General features: G+C 38.2%; 1 protein-coding gene across 6 annotated transcripts; it reads right to left on the bottom strand.

Annotated features, from left to right (window-relative positions):
• Positions 1–1,275: 1,275 nt before the first annotated feature.
• On the bottom strand, positions 1,276–19,025 carry LOC120772655 (macoilin-2). 6 transcript variants are annotated; one of them, XM_040101382.1, is made up of 11 exons: positions 18,951–19,025; positions 11,126–12,201; positions 7,379–7,523; positions 6,033–6,159; positions 5,772–5,898; positions 4,750–5,702; positions 3,850–4,119; positions 3,654–3,785; positions 2,803–3,593; positions 2,545–2,737; positions 1,276–2,466 (listed from the first exon to the last, which is right to left on the bottom strand). In XM_040101382.1, exons 2-11 carry the CDS (start codon positions 11,203–11,205, stop codon positions 1,661–1,663), a joined length of 3,624 nt encoding a protein of 1,207 aa, XP_039957316.1. In that variant the 5' UTR covers positions 11,206–12,201; positions 18,951–19,025; the 3' UTR covers positions 1,276–1,660. The 6 variants fall into 6 exon arrangements, with proteins under 6 accessions (XP_039957316.1, XP_039957321.1, XP_039957317.1 ...); XM_040101387.1 differs by having other exon boundaries at positions 3,853–4,119; XM_040101383.1 differs by lacking the exon at positions 18,951–19,025 and adding an exon at positions 18,726–18,944.
• Positions 19,026–19,440: the final 415 nt, after the last annotated feature.

The raw sequence follows: 19,440 nt of genomic DNA, 5'->3' as shown, positions 1-19,440 counted from the left end.
ATACCACAGAAATAAATGCACTCAGTGCTGTCAGTTTGTAGTTTTTTTTCGATGGATTTTGTAAGTTTCAAAAAATTACGAAAATTAATATTAAAAAACATTATCTGAAAATTTTACTTTTCGAGTTATTAGATAATTAAAAAAAGGTTCTCGGGCGGTCTAAAACGTGTGAAAGCTCACTTAGCCCCAGCACATTGATGAAGTCCAATATTCTTCCGGGTGCTAGTGAGGCGATGCGATCCCTGCCAGGAAACATGGATCCAAGGGCCTTAATCCTGCGTCTACAGACTGCTGTGCAGTCGATCAGCAGGTGTTCCGGTGTTTCAGGCTCCCTGTCGCAGAACCGGCACTTAGTGCAAGAAGATAGGCCCATGTTACACAAATGCCTATTTAGCTTGCAGTGGCCAGTATAAAATGCGACCAGTAGCCTGAGTTTATGTCTGGGGAGGTTAATTACAATTTTGAACCTGCTCAAGTTGTCCCTCCCATTAGCAACTTGGCATGCCACATGCCATGTGTTCGTTGCCAATGCTCTTTCCTGCCCACTCCTTCTTCTTTGCGGAGTAGCTCCTTTATGGTATGTGGACCCAACCCAGTAAAGGCTTCGGGACCTACCATTTTGGTGGAGGCTGCGGAGCGGGCGAGCTCATCTGCCAGTTTGTTTCCGGCTATTCCTCTGTGACCTGGCACACAGATTAGGTGCACCTGGTTTCTTTCCGCAAGGCTGTTTAGCCGTTCTCTGCACTTCTGCACTAGCAGCGATCTAGTCTCGTAGGAGAAGACAGATGTGAATGAAGTACTTAAATTGTTAACCGTTAAAACAACAACAACAAGTACTTAAAGGAAATCATGTGTTGTTTAGAAACGTCTTTAACAATCGTTCTGGCTACAGACATAATTCTTGAAACTTTTTGCATGCCGACGAGTTGTTTATGGCTAATACGAGGTCATTTAGGTTTAGCACTATTCGCCAACCGCTCTTAAGGCTTTAATTTGGACCATATGCTTGCAAAAGATCTCTACATCGATACAGCTGTTTGTTTTGGTAAAAATACAAAATTCTAAGAAACTGTCCAATAAAAAATCTTATTAGGTTATGTGGTTGAAAATTACAGAAAACAATACTATACGTCTAAAAGCAATATTCACGCTTAGTCGTAGGATGTAATTAAAGGCAGTAGTGTCTTGCTTTCATTTTTCTTTTTAATTTGTGTTCTTTTTGTTTTTTCTTGTTGTTATGTTTTTTTCTTTTTCAATAAGATAATATCATGTTCATTTGCAATTTTATGTCCATGTTCATGTTTGTAGTTCTTGTTTTTGTTGTAGATATTTGTTATCCTTTACTTTGTTAATAGTTGCTTTTGTTTTGTTTTGTATTTATCAATATGTCTCATCTGTTGGTTTGTATCTGCTCTGAGAGTTGCCGTTTGACTAGCAAGCTGATATTCACTGCCTCCTTCCTTTCAAGATCTTGCTTACTGCCAACACGAGCACCCTTTGCTTGCTGTTTTCAAATATTTTGCAAATAGTTGTAGTTGTTGTTGCGGTTATTTTAGTTGCAGTGTCTGTTGAGGATGTATCAATAACTTAAATAATAATCTCAATCTCAAACTTTACGTCGCATCAGGTGGCCAACGACGCCCACAGATGCAGTATGTTGTCAGGCATCGCCGGCACCGCCCACTGGCACGCCAACAACACCACCGCTGCCCGGTGCACCCGACCCACCTTTGGGCGTGTACACAGACGCATTTGGGTCGAGGCTGGAACCGCTGTTGATGCTAGCGCCCGGCGAAGACGCCGATACAAATACCGGCGTGCCCACCGATACGGGCACTTGCTGTTGCTGCTGCTGCTGTTGTTGTTGTTGCTGATGCTGTTGATGTTGCTGCTGCTGTTGGTGTTGCTGCTGCTGCTGATGTTGTTGGTGCTGGTGTTGTTGATGCTGTTGGAGCTGCTGATGCTGATGTTGATGATGCTGCTGCTGCTGTTGATGTAGTTGTTGTTGCTGCTGCTGATGCTGTTGCTGCTGATGGAGTTGTTGTTGGTGCTGTTGATGATGCTGTTGTTGTTGATGCTGGTGTGGATGCTGCAATTGGTGTTGATGCTGGTGCTGATGTTGATGTTGCGCCGTTACATAATTGGGCGGCGACTGCTGCCCACCATAATCGGCAACGGAATTCGGTGGACCAACGCGTGCCGATAATGGGTGTCCAACCACTGCTGCTGCCGCCGCCGCTGCCGCTGCAGCCTGTTGGGCCGCTGCTGCCGCGCTTAGGCTGCTCAACATGGGTGAAGCTGGTCCGGGACCGGACTGCAACGGTGGCGTATCATTCATGCGCAACATTGAACTGGCGCCAGCTGAGCCGCAGGCGGGCAAAAGTTGATCTGTCGGCATAACGCAGAGTAATTGCGCGATTTTCGCCTTCAAATCAAGCACTTCATCCTCCTTGGCAATACGACGAGCTGTGAAAAGTTTCAAGAAACAGTAAATATGTGAGTAGTGGTGTAAGTTATTTCTCGGTGTGCGTGTGGGTTACTCACTTTCCGATATCTCCAGTTGGCGCTTGGCGTCACCTAGAGCTGAGAATAAGTCCAGCTTAACTCTCGTCTCGGCTGAAAGATTCTTTTCGAGTGTACAGTTTTTATCTTGCATTGCGGCCAACGCATTCATTAGCATCTCGGTGCCCGGTTGCGCCGAATCACGATTTCGTACCTCAGCTTCGAACATGCGCAACTGTAAAGCACACATATTAAGCATTGTGCACAGCATACATTTAAGACCATGCATTCACTACTCACCTCTTGCTCCCATTTGCGTCCATGTTGTTCCGCCAACTGCTTGGCTTCCTCAGTCGTTTTCAGCTCGCGTCGCAGTTGTTTGAGATCTTCATCCATAAGCTGCTTACGCTGCTTACACTGCGCACTGCATTCCGGCCGTGCGGCCTTTTCTTCGGCAATTTTACGGGCTTTCTTCTCATTATTCAATTGTGCGTCCAACGATTGCTTTTGGCGCCGCTCCTCTGCCAAACGCCGCTCGATCGTCTGCAGTTGCAGCATATCTGCATGCCGCCCATTTGTTAGCTCCTGTATGCGTTTCTCCAGCTCGTCACATTCTTTCTGTTTGGCCTGCAAACAGGATTTCGTAGTCAAATTTGACTCGAGCTTCTGACGCAGTTCATTCTCGATTTGCTTCATGTGACTCAGCTCGGCGCGGTACTTTTTAACATCCGCCTCAAGCTTGAGACAGGCTTCACAGACTTTAGAGACCATTTTCGTGGCTATTTGCGAGATGGCTGACGAAACGGAAGCCGATGTTACGGACGACGCTGACGATGATGATGCCGAACTGGCCGACGAGGTGGATGAGGACACCGAGGAAGCATCCGAATTGTTGCTATTACTAGCGCTATTATGGTTTTGGGTGTTAGCGGCGGCATCTTTACCGTTGCCACCGCTATTGGTGCTGCTGTTCTGTTGCTGGTGATTGTGCGAGTGTGTGTTGGAGTTATTCGAATTGCTATTGGTATTATGCGAAGTGTTTTGATGATTGTCCTTGGAAGCATTATCTTTGCGCGCACGATTACGACGACCTGCAAAACAGTTGAATTGAGATTATGCATATTTATTTCAAGTAATTTTTCTCAACCAACCTTTAGTTCGCTCGACTGGCTCCACAGCAACAACATCATCGGCATCAAATTGCAAAACATTGCCATTCGCCACCGGCGACGTCGCACCAGAAACGCTTGGTGTATTAGATTTTTTCGCCGATCGATGCTCATCTGTGTTAATTAAAAGAGAAAACAATTAGTTTTATCTATTCAAGCACTTATGTAGGTAGCTCACCACTTTTATCTTTCGTTTGTTGCTGCGGTGTTGTATGCACATGACTGTTATTATTAGCTGACACCTCACAATCGCCGCGCTCTTTCATTGAGTTGTTGCTGCTGTTTTGGTTACCGTCGGCAGCATGAAAACTAGTGTTGTTGCTGTTCTTATTATGTTTGGAATCTGCATCAGCCCCACCGCCACTGCCACCGCCGCCGCCTTTGTTCCTATTCTCCTTATCCGCGCCGCGACGGTGGCCTTTACCACCAATGTGACCATTGGATGTTGCTGGAATGGAAGGAAAGAAAATTTCGAATTTAAAAATATGCTCCTAAAACACTACAAGTAAAGAAAATAATAGAGATGCATGAAATCTGCTCCACTACTACAGTATTAGATAAGCAATAATTTTTTTCATAATAAACAAAAGTCGGCTGACAAATAATTTCATAAATATTATATAAGCAATAATTCAACAAAAAAGGAGACAAAAATAAATAAATAAATAAAACATATTAAAAATTATAAATTTCACTATAATTGAAAAATAATCTTTCCATAAGATAAAAAAAAAAATCAAGTAGCAGTTATAGACTCTAACCCAGGGATTATATAGTTTGAATAATTATGCGTTTACAGTCATGTTTTTTGTACAAAATATTTTTTTAATATTTCTAAATAATTTTTAAGAGCTCATTAATTGTCTTAGCAAATAAAAAAATATAATTGCAAAATATTAAGGTGTACTGTGCTACATCTCGAAATCAATCAAAGCAACTACAAGCCACAACAAAACTACAGCGAAACCTCATAATTGTTATAAATTATTCATGAAAGCATATTTGAATGCGTGACGTATGTATATATACATATGCAACGGTGTGATTGTAATATAGTATATACATATAGTTTCATTACCACCACTACCACCACCACCACCAAAGGCGGAATTAGAACCAGAGCTATTGCTGTTAGTAGATATAGACGCTGTTGATGCGGTTGTAGTTGTTGCAGCTATGGAAGCACCGCCACTGCTGATCTGTAAGTAATTCTTATCATCAGCAGGCGTTGCAGTGACACCAGCTATGCCGGTTGAGCCGCCTGTTGCGGCTACCGCTGATACATTTGCCAGTAAACTGCTAATATTATAATTTCCACCACTAGCACCATTACCGCCACCACCTACAACACTGCTATGCGCATTACTGTGGTTGTTGTGATGATCGTGCAATGTTGATGACGACGACGACGGTGATGCGCCTGACGTCGCTTGATTGTGATTACTGTGCTGATGATTTTGCTGCGCTGGCGACTGCTGCTGCTGCTGTTGATGATAATGATTTTGTTGTTGCTGTTGTTGATGATGATGCTGATGATTTTGTGCTTGTAAACTACTCATACTACTACACGTTGCTGCCGCTGCCGCCGCCGCTGCTGCTGTTGCGGCCGCTGTCGCAGCTGCTGCTGCCGACGCCAGCAGGCCATTCGCCGTGGCGAGCGCACTACATGCAGCCGACGTTGTCACACTGGTAATGGCGGAACTATTCGATGCATTAAATGCGCTAATTGCCGCCGTCACCGCTGACGTGTGGGAAGTTGTTGTTTGTGAGTTTTGTGCACTACTTTGCGCTGCAAATATACTGCTCGCACCGGGACCAGCGGTTACCGCCGGCACTGTGGTGGCACCAGCTACAGCGGGCAGCTGTGTCATTGCTGGATCGTCTGTTGTTTCCTCTGGTGGCAGGGCTTGTTGCAATAGCTGCATATAAAACTCATTCTCTTTCGCAACTTCACGTTGCCTGCGCTGTCGTATGCGATAGCCAATGTAACTTTTAAAGCCGAAACCCATCGTCACCACTGGATAGCCAATGCTGCTCAAAACAATTTGAAATTATTAGGCCAAAGTAACATGGAATTAGTATTGCGTAAAAAGTACATACCAATGCGCAGCGAAGGGTCGACATAAATCCAAATGTGGCATATGTCGTGTATCCTTCCATCTGATGCCTGCTTCCAAGTAGACAAACAGCATCCAAAGTATTATTGTAGGCAAGCATATGCCTTTGTCTGTTTGAAGAGAGTTTGAAAGTAATTGTTAGCAATGGGATGAATTAAATATAACTTAAAAATATTACATTTTTCGAGCTTCAATAATTAAAAATTATATTTTGTAACACAGAGTTTGTTGTTGTTATTATTACCTGTATGCCATACATATTGCACCCAGACGTAAGTGCTTGCTGCGAATAGCAACCAGTGCACTGGTATAAAAAATAAACACACTAAATCGGATGTTATTGCAATGCATACAAATAACACAGAAAATGCCTGAAAAAAAGAAAAAAAATTAATATTAAAAAATAAACTAAAATTTATGATTAGTAAAAATAAGAAACTGCCTTTCTAATACTTGGAAACTTGAACAAGTTCGGAATTTATCTGTGGTACTAAGCCATTAGCAGGAAATCTCGTAACATAGATCAGACTGTCTTGCTAATGCGTTGCTAAACACCAAAAACAAAGGAGTAATACAAGGTTTGATCCAAAGCAAACAGTACTTAAAAAAAAACAGAACAAATGATTTTTTCAACAAAATCAATTTATTTGATTCAAAATAATCTACTTCTGCTTCAGTACAGCTTTTGCACGGTCCAACAGCATGTCGAAAGAGTGTTTTAGCTCTTTGGCCGGTATGGCCGCCAGTATGCCGGTGCAAGCCTTTTGAATGGCCTCTACGTCTGCATAACGCTTTCCTTTCATGGGCAAATGCATTTTTCCGAAAAGGAAGAAGTCGCACGGTATCAGGTGAATACGGGAAGTGGTTAATGGGTAAAATGTGATTTTTGGTCAAATAATTGGTCAAAAGCGTTGATCGAATGTTGGATTCTGAGCAATTTTTGGTCTTCAGTCAATTTGTGCGGGAAAAAAACGTGCACACACCTTTCGTGAGTCCAAATGTTCGCTCAAAATGCGATAAATCCATGTTTTGGAGATGTTCAATTCCATTTCCATGAATTTCAATGATTTTTGGTGAATTCACGCACAGTTTCGATGGAATTTCCAGTGATCACGGATTTTGATTGGCCCACATGTTGATCGTCATTTATGTCCTCACGATCACTTTGAAAACGTTGAAACCACTCGTGCACTCTGCTACGGAAAAGGCAATCATCGCCATAAACTTGTTTCATCAATTGAAACGTTTCGGTAAAAGTTTTACTAACTTTAAAACCAACTTCAATGTTGGCTCTTTGTTCGAAGCTCATTTTCGCACCGATAACACTAACATACTGACACTTAAAACGCAATAACTTCACTTCCAATCGATGACATGTCATGAAATTCTTACTGGACAATCGATGAAGATAGCAGATTCTATCGCACCAGTCGATATATAGATGGCGCCAGCAGGGGGCGCTAAACTCAAAAAGTCCTGTTTACTTTGAAATGCACCTTGTATTACAAGTAAATCTATTCAAGTACCCAAAAGCTTTCGTATTATTGTCCTACATTTATTATTAGTATCAAGTCTCGTAGTTGTACTTACCAATCCTTTAAATTTAAATGAGTCATGCACCGATCGTAAAAGTAGCCAAAAAGGCCATAAAAATTCAAAACGAAACATAAACATAAAATCGGCGGTTATCACAATGGCCCAAAGTATAAGGAATTTCAAGTACAAGACAGTTGTGCTGCAAGGAGAAGAAAAAAAATAAATAGATTAGTTAAATCTTAAGCAATTTTTATATAAACAAAATATGTTTTATAAGGAAAATAACTTAAACAAGTAAAGAAGAGCTAAGTTCGACTATAACCGAACATGTCATACTCTCTCAACTTGCAATCAACCAGCGAAGTACTTTGACTTACATAAGGCTTGTTAGTTAGGAAAAGATTCTCTCTGAATTTCAATTGCATATCGCCACAATATATATTGTGCTATATGGAAAGTAGGCGTGGCTGCAGTCCGATTTCGAATTCCGATTTGTGAAAAACGAATGTTAGGAGAATTTTATGTACTGAATTTGGTTGAAATTGGTCAAGCAGGTCCTGAGACCAAAACATTGTTGTTGCTATTATTATTCTACAAAATTAGCGAATGGGTTTTTCGATTTTGCCACAACTAAAATCCGAAATCGTTACTTAAAAGAACTGGCTTACTTAGTAGCATACAGAATGGGATTAACATTGTTGTTGTTATTGTATCGCTTATTTATACTCTGGGGTTTACAAAAAATATTGGTGGAATCCCAAAAACACTCGTTACCGATAAGAGAAGTTACCACAACGAAGAATTCCTGGTTTCTTATCAGCTATTAAAAGCCGTGGCTCCTTTAAGGGCACTTCTTTGTAAGAAATAACGAACAAATGAGATATGCACATATGTATACTGGAATTACTTTATATTATATTATAAAAATTATAAAATTATATTATGATCTAAGTTATTAATGTATTTTTATTTTTTTTTTTTAAATCTGATTTGAAGACGATAATTACCATGTCTTTTAATTTCGATTAATTATTATTTCTTAAATAAAAAAAAAAAATTATTCACATTAAAAGTAGAATACCAAATATTCGTAATTTCAATTTAACCTCAAATCTTATTTTATTGAAAACAAAAAAAAAACACTAATATTTATTATTTACTTTTCTAAAAACATGAAATTAATTATTATACAACAAACAAATGATTAAAGACTGCTTTCCATCATACTGAATTAACAATTAAGGTGTCGCATAATAGTCACAGCGTATCACAAACCGCAATCCAATTTGCTTAAGCGTCAATGTTAAAAAAGAATACACACGCTGGCCATATCAATAATAATAGACGTGCTGGTTGGTGTGTGCGTGCGCGTATTGTTTGACAGAAAGAGGGGCAAATATGTGCTATCAAATACCGCTTTTAAATATGACCAACTGGCAATAAAACAAACAAACGTAAATGGATTTGTTTGCCATACTACGGCACCTACCGGCTTGAGCTACTACGTAGATACGTATAAACATACTCACACAAACATAGGCACATATATGGCTATCAGTTGACTGGAGGCGCGATCATTGGATTGCGCTGCGCTAAATCAATCAAATTCAATTAAGCGCTCCTCGCCAAGACGACATGGCGGCATACAAACACACGCAAGGAGAGCACATACGATTTGTTTGTTTGCTACCCACAAGTACACACAAAAAACCGATTCATATAAGTAAAAAAAAGCGTATACAATAAAATTAAAAAAGAAAATAAAAAACAAAACAAAAACCGAGTGTCAATAAGAAGCCAAAGCATCAACACTCTGTTAGCTGTTGGGTTAAGTGTTTGCATTTCTGTGTACATATTTGTTTATGTCGCCAAAGATATGTAGTCCAAACACTTTTTGAGCCTCAAAATTATGTACTTACAATAGAGTGTGTACATTATGTATATGAGTCAAAATGAGGCTGTCTATGACGGCTACATGAATCACGCGATCATTTTTCTGCGCTGTCATATCATTTAGTTTAAACCAGCAGCGCTATTGCTATATTTCGGGAAGTATTTATTGTTATTGAAGCTTTTTAATGCTTCGCTCGGTTTCTTGTTGCCGACTTTAGAGTAATGATGTAAAGTCTGACTCAGTAAGTTTTAAATTGGGTTTAGGTAGTTCGCAATTTATTCATCTGAAAATTCTTTGTATGCAGCTATTTAAAAGAGGTTGAAAAGTCTTTATGATTTGGCTAGAATCGAATTCACAATTAGATCTAAACTAGAAAAGCTGGCTTATAATATAGGTGTCGAAATATTGGTTCGTGAAATGTTGAAGGAAAGTTCGTGTGTAATCGAAAATGTTATACTCTTGCGATTTGCATGGATCAAAGCCAAGAAAATAGTTTTAGGTGTTGGTAAAACTTTTATGAAACAAGAAAAAACGTTAACTTCGCCTGCACCGAAGCTAATATACCCTTCCCAGGTACATTTCTTTTAGTAACTATGTGTCGAGTTTGTATGGAAGCTACATACATATATGCTATAGTAATCCGATCTGAACAATTTTTTCGGAGATTATGTTATCACCTTAAGCAGTAATCCATGTCAAATTTCGTGAAGATATCACGTCAAATGAAAAAGTTTACCATACCAACACTAGATTCTGATCGTTCAGTTTGTATAGCAACTATGTTATGCTATGCTATGCTATAGTAAACCGATCTGAACAATTTGTTCGTATATTACATTATTAGCTTAGAAAATAACCTGTGCCAAGTTTTGTGAAGATACATGGTCAAATGTGAAAGTTTTCCATACAAGAACTTGATTCCGATTGTTCAGTTTGTATGGCAGCTATATGTTATACTGGTCCGATATCGGCAGTTCCGACAAATGAGCAGCTTCTTGAAGAGAAAATGACGTTAGCAAAATATCAAAACGATATCTTAAAAACTGAGGGACTAGTTCGTATATATACAGACAGGCGGACATGGCTAAATCAACTCAGCTCAACCTACTGATCATTTATATACATACTTATAGGGTCTCCGATGCTTCCTTCTGGGTGTTACAAACTTCGTGACAAACTAATATACCCTGTTCGGGGTATAAAAATATTGCGAAGAACTCTAAATATATGTATTACTCAACGAAATCGTAAAGGAATACAATAATTGGTCCTACCCACGGCGTTTGGGTCTATGTAACTGGAACGGACATCGATTTTTATCCCGCCAGGGAGTCGACATCATTCCTCCCAATTTATTCAGGGATGGTTTCTGCCGCTGAAGATTGGAATTCAGATTATTACGAATATGAGGTTTAGAACTTGGTCTAACCCAATACAATTCATCTTTAGCGCTAAACCACATAATTTTTAAGAATGCTTGTATTCATTTCAAAAAAATATCAAATTTCAACATACGACATAAAAATGGTTGTTTCGTGAAAGTTTACCCACAGAGAAAGGGGTATTAACTGATATGGGCCCCTCAGTGATGGGATTTGTATTTGGTACGCTTGAGTCCGAATCAATGGTAAATTCATCCTGCTCTAATATCCTAAATGACTCGCCTCTTACCGGACGTGAATAATGTTGTTGTATTATAAGAAGACACTCTGGATGTCAATGAAGGTGGCATAAAAGTTGTTGGCAACATTACTAAGCCATATTATTATTGCAAGAGCCACACTGTTTCTGACGTACATACCAACAACACCGTTGCAACAACATAAATTTCTAAAATTAGCAAATATTTGGAAATTAATATTATTTTTATAAGACAATAAATAAATATGTAATTTTGTTGCACTCACCTGCTGTACACGCTCTCTGTAATTTTATTACGTTTTATTGGTCGTCGTAGTTTGCCGCAGTCGGCATTGCGTCGCTTCATCTTGTGTCTTAGCCGTAAGAATTCGAAATTTATAAACTTCCACTGCTATTATATTTTCAATGCAATTTTTTTTACCAAAAATTTCTATATTCTATTTGTGTTAAAATGCTTAATGCGCGAATTATGGTTGCAACAGCATCACCACACGTAACACACGTACGCACATTAATGACAACAAATGCAAATTTTTAACGCCAGTGTTTGCCAGAGATGGGTGACTACTGGCTGTATTGCGCTGGATATTTATGGTCGATTTGACTGCCACTCTTTTGCTGCTGCACCGGCTCTACTAATGCGTGCAATGACGCGCGCCAAAATCTCACTGTATATTTCTTTGCAACAATGCCGATTGCTGGTTGTGCTTTTACTTTGCACTGCTTTAATTTTAGTTCTTTTTTTCAAAATTTCACACAAAATTAAATAAACAAAATCAAATTGGTCGTTTTGCGTTTTTGGCGAATTCCATACGTGGTCGTGTTTAAGTTTGCTGTTGTTGTTTTTGTTGTCGTCTTCTATTTTTAAATCCGTTTACAAATATGTTGCTCGAAAAGTTGCTACACTGCTGCGCCTATTGACCGCCGATAAAACGTCATTTTCTCAGCAACGACGACTGCTGCTACTGCGGTTGACTGCTCCGCCAGTGCGTTGCACGAAATTCCAATGCAACTGACAAGTGTCAGAGTTGTGCTCTTCACCTTCTGTGACCAAAAAACAAGCAGCTACTTATGGACGCACGGTCTGGTAGTAGTTGGCAATCGGCAGTTTGCAGTCTGGTCGGCTGCCTATATTCTCTGTACACCCTGCACGACGCACTCCGTATCCTTTCTCTATCTAGTCTACTACGGTTTTTCGTTTTTACTTTCTGTCGTTTTAGTTGTTGTTTTTCTCTCATTCACTTTTTCTATTTATATTTGAAACTCTCCTGCACTTTGTTGTGATATTCGCTTAGAATTCGTCGTCTCCTCGATAAAAATTCAATTTGGTTGTTAGTTTTCACTGCAAAATTGGAAAAAGCATTTTATTTAGTTCTATTTTGGTTTAGGATAAAATACTAGCTCCGTTGAATGTCAAGCTACCAGAAATTTGCTGAACACAAAAAAATAATGGAATTTTTCTAAAATAAAGTGGATAAAAAACAAGTTTTGTAAAAATAACAAGTTCGAAAATGTAAAGAATGATTGGGTTGCCAGAAACTATAACTAAACACAATGCGTATATAAACAGAGTTTCGAATTTTAGATGAACAAATACATAAATTGATGACTCAGCGGATGTTTCACCAATTGGGACTATACTGTTTGTTTCACCAATTGGGTGCCGAAACCCAAAGGCAAAGAAATAGTGTACAATGAACTACCGACGATTTTCGAATAGCTTCTGGTTGTTTATTTTATAGCGGCAGAGAAAAGTTCCCAACTAATTTCGAGGAATTGATTCCGTTTACATAAATCTGAGAGGCGTGGGAAGTAATGGTTCCACTACTTTTTATTCTGCCCCTTCCAGGTATACCAATTTCAATGCAAATTAATTTTTAAAGTTTTTTTCTGTATCAACAGAGTTTATTTAATTTTCTTTCACTTATAGGCAAATTGTAAAAATATTAAACTCGATGTGCGCAACTACTCTTGTTTCCTCAGCGTTATAAAATAAATCGGTATGTAGTTTTAGAAAGTTAAGTGTTTCGTTAAATATTACATTTATTGCTTTTATTTTAAAATAAATATTGCGCTGATCTTAGCGCCATATCGTGCCCATACACACGTCCACAGATGACTTTGTAATGATAAGCAATGCAAATACACACACACATACATATGTGATGGCATTTCTTCCAAATAAGCGATTCAATCATGAGTGATTGAAAACTTTTCCAGTAGCAAACACTTCACACATACGCGCGCTGGGAGGGAACTTAAACGGCTGAGGGAACTTAACGGCTGAATATCTGTTTTTGCAACCACCCGCATAGAAGGCGTACATGCATGTAAATAAACACACACACAACTCACTAAACACACACATGAGACAACGTTAAAGACTTAATGCTAAACGCTAAATACGGAGCAAAACAAATTTTCCGTTGAAGGCAGCTTTTCAGCGCTCATAATTGACTTCGCGGTCGTGAAAAAATGGGAAAGCGAAAAAATAGAAGGGAAGAATGAGAAAACAAATTTGGGCAACGAGAAACGACACAACCAAAATGATGCTTATTAAAAAATTGGTAGCAAAAATCCATGAAAGCGTAAAATTATAACAAATCGGCAAAAACAACAACAGCCTAGGAAATGCAATAATAGGTAGTATTTTGGCCAAAGCAAAAATAGAAATAAACATTAAAATTTTTATTTTGTTTTTTAGTAAATTTTACGTTGGCCGATTACTTATGTACACACATATAGTACATACTATATGTGCTTGTGCGCTTGTCTTTTGTTTTCACGAATTGCTTTCATTTTTGACATTGCTTCTTGTTCTGCCACCCGCCAACTAACCGACAGACACGCCAAATTATTAGCTACTATAGCTCTTTCCCGCAGCCTTGACGCTTCTCTTTTACTTTTGTTTTTATACTCTTGCAACATGTTGCTTTAGAGTATTGTAGGATTGTTCACCTAATGCATGTTTGTAACATTTAAAACTAATCGAGCTAGATATGGAATTATATATAGTATATTTATATCAGAATATGATATTAGAAATCCACACTAAATTACAAAACTATAATTTAATGCCATTAATTGCATTATGGAATGGCATCTGTGCTTTGAAATTAAAAAAAAAAAAAAGTTGAGTGGCTCCGCTTTAATGGGAAGATATACAGAAGAAAGTTTTCTAGCACTTCAAGCACTGAAAATATGTAAAATTAGATGGTAACCACGTCCACTTCCCATATAACTATTACTAAAAGTGCGACAGATATGTCAGAGACATTAAATTTTTCAGCCAAGATAGCACGGCAGCGCTCCATCCGAGCTGATATTAAGCCAGGAGTTCCTAGGAACTACTAGGTCAATTTGAATCAACTTTCGTGCATATTATTTTGACTTTCTGAAAATGGGTGAAACAGGCTACAACCAAGCCTACTTCTCATACATTACAATATTCAATTCCATCTGACTTTAAACCGTATTTTAGTCAAAATTTGTAATATTTTAAAGAAATTATAAAATAAAAAATCCTTGCAAATAGCGATATGAGAATAAAATATTCGGTTAGGCCTGAACATAAGCCTTCCTTACTTATTATTTCTTGTTTTGGCACAAGCAATCCCAAAATGTTTCGAATTTAGTAATTATTATGCAAAGGGGGCGTGTGCGCTCAAACACAATTTTACAACAAAAACAATCATACACGAATTGTAACAGAAGCACAACGACACCTGTGTATGTAAGTACTTTGGCACCACTTTGTATGCATGCTAATAGTTGTTGGATGAAAAAGAGTATGACTATGCTGAGTGCTTGGGGTGGTCGCATCTGTCTGCTTAGGGCGAAAGTAGAAATCACAGACATTGAATTAAATTTCAATCAGCACGCTGATAAGCGCGCTTATTAATAAATATACGAAGAAGACTATAGACCGACCTTAGATGAATGCAAGAAAGCAGAGAGAGACGCACACTTAAGTATGTATATGAGGACGATAACAAGTGGCTGTAAGGACATCACTAAAGCATCTTCAATCGAACGGAAATTGGAGATTCGGAATACGGAAATGAAAATAAGAGTGCAACATTGAATTAAGCGGAGCAAGATGCTTAAGATTTTCGTATCTTCAATTTATTAACGTGGCTGAGTTATGCAGGCAGCTTCAAAAGGCTAGAATTTGATATGCAAGAATAACTAAGTTTCAAAAATTAAACTTTATTAAAAGGAACACAATAAATAATGTATTTTGTTTAAAAAAAATGTTGGGATTGGTTGTAATGTTGGATATTACGTCTTAGTAAGAAGTACTCAAAGGACGAGAAACAAGAGTGGCCCTTGCGCAGCTTCGTTCTGGTTACTTTAACAGGTTAAACTCCTACTTATCCAGAATAGACCCCCGACATATCCAATATATGTTATGCGTGCAATGAGGCTCCGTATGTCACTGCCTACCTCTTTGCATGCTCCACCAGCCCCACTCATCTAACACCCCTCTCCCTTTGGTCCGACCTCGTCGAAACAGCACGTTTCTTGGGCCTTCCGTTAAATGACCTGGCTAACCCTTACCATCTCAACGGGGACTAGGTACCCGTTATAAAAACAACAACAACCATCACCTCATACCGTTCCTACGACAGTCGGGTCTAAGTAACCAGGACGGACCCGGATTTGTATCCGGCCAAGGACTGTCAACTCGGCACCATCCCTCAAAATTACTTCAGGAATGTTTTTTGTCGCTACAACAACAACAATCATCACTTCATATGATGATGATTGCACGATATTGGACAATTGAGTCCTCGATCCTGTTCAAAAGTAAACACCTACATATGTAAGTATGTATCTTGTGTTTTGCAGAACGACCAATGGCTTTAAACATTTTCAGACACACTTAACATCTTCATCAATTTATAAATGTTATTATACAGATTAGAATGACTCATGTGAAAATTCCAACACAGAAATTTTACAAAGGGAAAAATAACAAAATCAGGACACCCTCACTAAGCAACAGTTGAGTCGAGAAATAAATAGAGATCAAACACGTTGCAAAATAGGAAGAGCTATTAATATGAATAAAACGATTAAGTATAGCATAAATAATTGAACTAGCACACTATATATATCGGAAAAGCCACCCTTAACTCCAAGCGACTTCTTCCAACACAGACAGCTGCCATTAGCACATGCAAACGCAACTCACTCTTATACCCGCGTTTGTTTGAAGAACACCTCAGCAATCAACTGCAATTAACTGATACAAATAAAACAACAATATAAGCGTATAGGGACACGCAACAACAATGTTTACGTCGATACTAAGGATGTTAAGTGATGAAGAAGGAAGCAAAAGCAACCCAATAATGAACGACATGAGCGCCAACAGGCAGACGGCCGTACACAAGTGGATAGTGAGAGAAACCATTCAGACATAAGTAGTCAAAGCTTTTGGATATATGGTGGAGCATGGAAGCTGATAATATACACCAACAAAGGCATAGCGATGATGACTGAAGAAGGAGCATTGAAACAATGCGTAACATTCCGCAGGAATGAGTGAGTTTTGTGCTAGTCTCATCTGGAATTTCGTTCTCAATTCAAATGTTGGCGCTGGCGCTACTGCTGATGGTGATTATAATGTTGTTTGTTTAGTTAGATGTGTTGCAAAAACAACCCTACTGTGAGTTTGCACGAGTTCAATTCGGTAACTGGCCAAGTAGCCATACATTATGATGTTTCTCTGCTGACGTTCCGGCACTGTTCACTTGGTTACGTTCGTACGACGGAAACGGAAATAATAGTAAGCTGATAAAAAAAAAAGAAAGATGCGCACAAAACATAGATGGGGAAACTGTGGACCAAAATAGATGTGAAGTAGTTGTTGCTGTTCAACCAGCAACCAAACGGGAAGCGAAAGGAGTGTAATATACTACAAAACGATAAACAGAAGATAAAGAAAAAGGGAAAAATTATTGATACTAGCAGTTTGATAGCAGACGAGTTTTAAGGGATGAAATGTGTCGAAATAGTTTGAAGTGCTTGGTTGCTAGACAGAACGATTTAAGTATGAATGACTTTTAATTAAAGGCAGGGAAACAGGTGTTGCGCCATCTAAGGCAATTGAGAACGAAAATATTATTGCAAACTGATTTCACAATATACATACATATATGTATTACTATTTAGTATGTTTGTTTCATCTGTATAACACAGAAATCCTGAAAAGGGTTTTGATCCCCTTCGATAATATAATATAATGTACAAATTTCTTTATATATTATTATTTATTTAGTGAAATCATTTAGCAAGAAGACTTTTAAAATATTTCGAAATAAAATAACTGCCCACTGAAATGAGGAGTGCTTTTACACAAACGCAACATTTTTAAAGAACTAGATCTAGATAGCCAACATTGTTTTGTAGTAAATAGATCCTCACAGTTTTTCTTATAGAAGTATTGCATCGCATATAACACCTGCAACACCGTAAAAGAAATATATTAGTACACATGTATGTATGTATATGCATACATATTTTACAATCCGGGTGAAGATTAAGTTGGATCACAAAAAGTATTTTGATGAAAGACAACGTTTATGTTAACGTTAAAAATCAACAAAATTCTTATTGACTTGTTCTAAGTCAAGCACAAAAATTGCTTTTGGAACACAGCACATATGTAAGTAAATACGACATATGTACATACATATAATGAAATAGGCTTAGTGGTTTCAGAATTATATTTCATTTTCAACATATTCGTATTTGTTGTGCGCGTACACGCATTTCACTGCTAAACTCGTTAAATATGCAAATAATCCACAAACAGGCGATAACTTGTGACCGCATTGGTGTTTGTAATGGCAAAGCGCTGTTGCTGATATGCCGCCATCAGCACTGAAACCACAAGCATTTGTGTACGGGTATATAAAAAAGAAACCTATGTATGTTCTTTATTTCACCATGGTTTAGCATAAAAACTACACTATGTCACCCTTTATAAACGTCGATTTGTTAATATTTATGTGATTAATGCTCCAGCAATCATTAAAAACTTCATTAACTTTTTCACATTAAAAAAATATATATGTACATATACTGAAGCATATATAACTAAATTCACAGTTTCATGTTTGTAAATATCCAAAAACTTGCTGAATATTATGTCAAACGGCTCACCAAACGGCCCGGCTGCAATAACTGCAACTAAAGCAACAACAAAACAAAATGCAATAATGAAGGCAACTGCTATTGGATTTTGCAGCATCCACTCTATCAAGGCGTGTGTGTGTTTATTGGACCCCATACCTGTTACCACCACCCCTTTATATCTTTCCAAACACAACAAACGTTTGCTTTCTCTCTCATTCGGTCTAATAGACTAAGAGAGAGCGGCTACGAAGTAAACGTTAACATTATAAAAAAAAGAGCGCACGAAAGCAGCGCAGGATGCCATCGTCGTCGCAGTAGCAGCAGACTTTTTACCGTTGCTCATACGACGGCAGTGACGCTGACGTATACGTTGTTGCTGAGCGCGATGTTCACGGCTCGCTGCTGATCACAGCGGGGGAACTGCACTCCAACAACATATATAGCAAAAACACTAACTTGCTAAATTTTACAATCTGATTAGTGAACAAACTCTTTCACTTTATTAAATGCACTCAAACACTGACACTGCTACCCAAGGCATTATATATGTAGTTTGCTCGGCCGCTGCGTCGTTCTTTGCCAACTTGGCTCAAGTGTCATGTACACTATTACAATGCAACTAGCTTTTGCGATAAAAGCGACCAATCACTTATTTTGCACAACAAAAATTTTGCAAACACTGCACATGAATACGGCAAACAAAAATTACTGAGAACTAACTTCCAAAAAAGCAAACGACGACAACAGCAGCGACGTTGGCGTCATTGTCGAACTAGCAAGGAAACAACAAGAGTAGCTGCAATGAAAAAAATTTTCTTATGCGCTAAAAGGTTGCTAATGGCACTCTTTCTTTTTGTATAATTTGCACTGCACTTTTGCCATTATCGAAGGAAACTTTTCTGTGACAATTACACCTATTTTCTTCACTTTGGTGCTGTTTTTTACCGTAGTAAAGTAATTTTTTCGAAATTTTCACTCCTTGCTGCCGTTTTTTCGATTCGTCGCGACTCGTCGTAGGATGATTTATGTCGCTGCCAGATGTTACAAATAGTAAATAGCCACAATCTAATTAGAAGGGGATTAAAAGAAACCTCAGAAGAATTTAAATTAAAAAATAACAAATTATATCATTAATTAATAGAAAAGAAAGTGTAATATGTATGTAAAACATTTTGTGATATCAGGAAAGTTCCACATTTTTCAGTTTCTTAAATTTATTATAAAATATAATAACAAGTGTGAAAGGTAAATGGAGTAGACTACATTGAATTCGGAAGGGTTGCATTTTATGCGCAACAGTCGTGTATTACTTTTATGTCGAATGTTGCTTTGCGGTCATTGCGTTCCAAAGTCATTTCCTAGTAATGAATTCATTTAATAAAATATTAAATATACATACATATTTTGTTATAAAATCACATGTTCTTAAACAATT

This window comes from Bactrocera tryoni, chromosome 3, assembly GCF_016617805.1.
Source record: "Bactrocera tryoni isolate S06 chromosome 3, CSIRO_BtryS06_freeze2, whole genome shotgun sequence".
Lineage (NCBI taxonomy): Eukaryota > Metazoa > Arthropoda > Insecta > Diptera > Tephritidae > Bactrocera > Bactrocera tryoni.
Note: the sequence above shows the minus strand (reverse complement) of the source record. Positions and strands in the feature narration are given on the sequence as shown.

Excerpts from the sequence above, each read along its gene's own strand:
- LOC120772655 (XM_040101382.1), bottom strand. The coding sequence starts at position 11,205 with ATGAAGCGACGCAATGCCGACTGCGGCAAACTACGACGACCAATAAAA. Across the intron at positions 5,703-5,771 it reads CGACCCTTCGCTGCGCATTG|CATTGGCTATCCAGTGGTGA; the intron begins GTATGTACTTTT and ends TGTTTTGAGCAG. Across the intron at positions 3,594-3,653 it reads GCCAGTCGAGCGAACTAAAG|GTCGTCGTAATCGTGCGCGC; the intron begins GTTGGTTGAGAA and ends ACTGTTTTGCAG.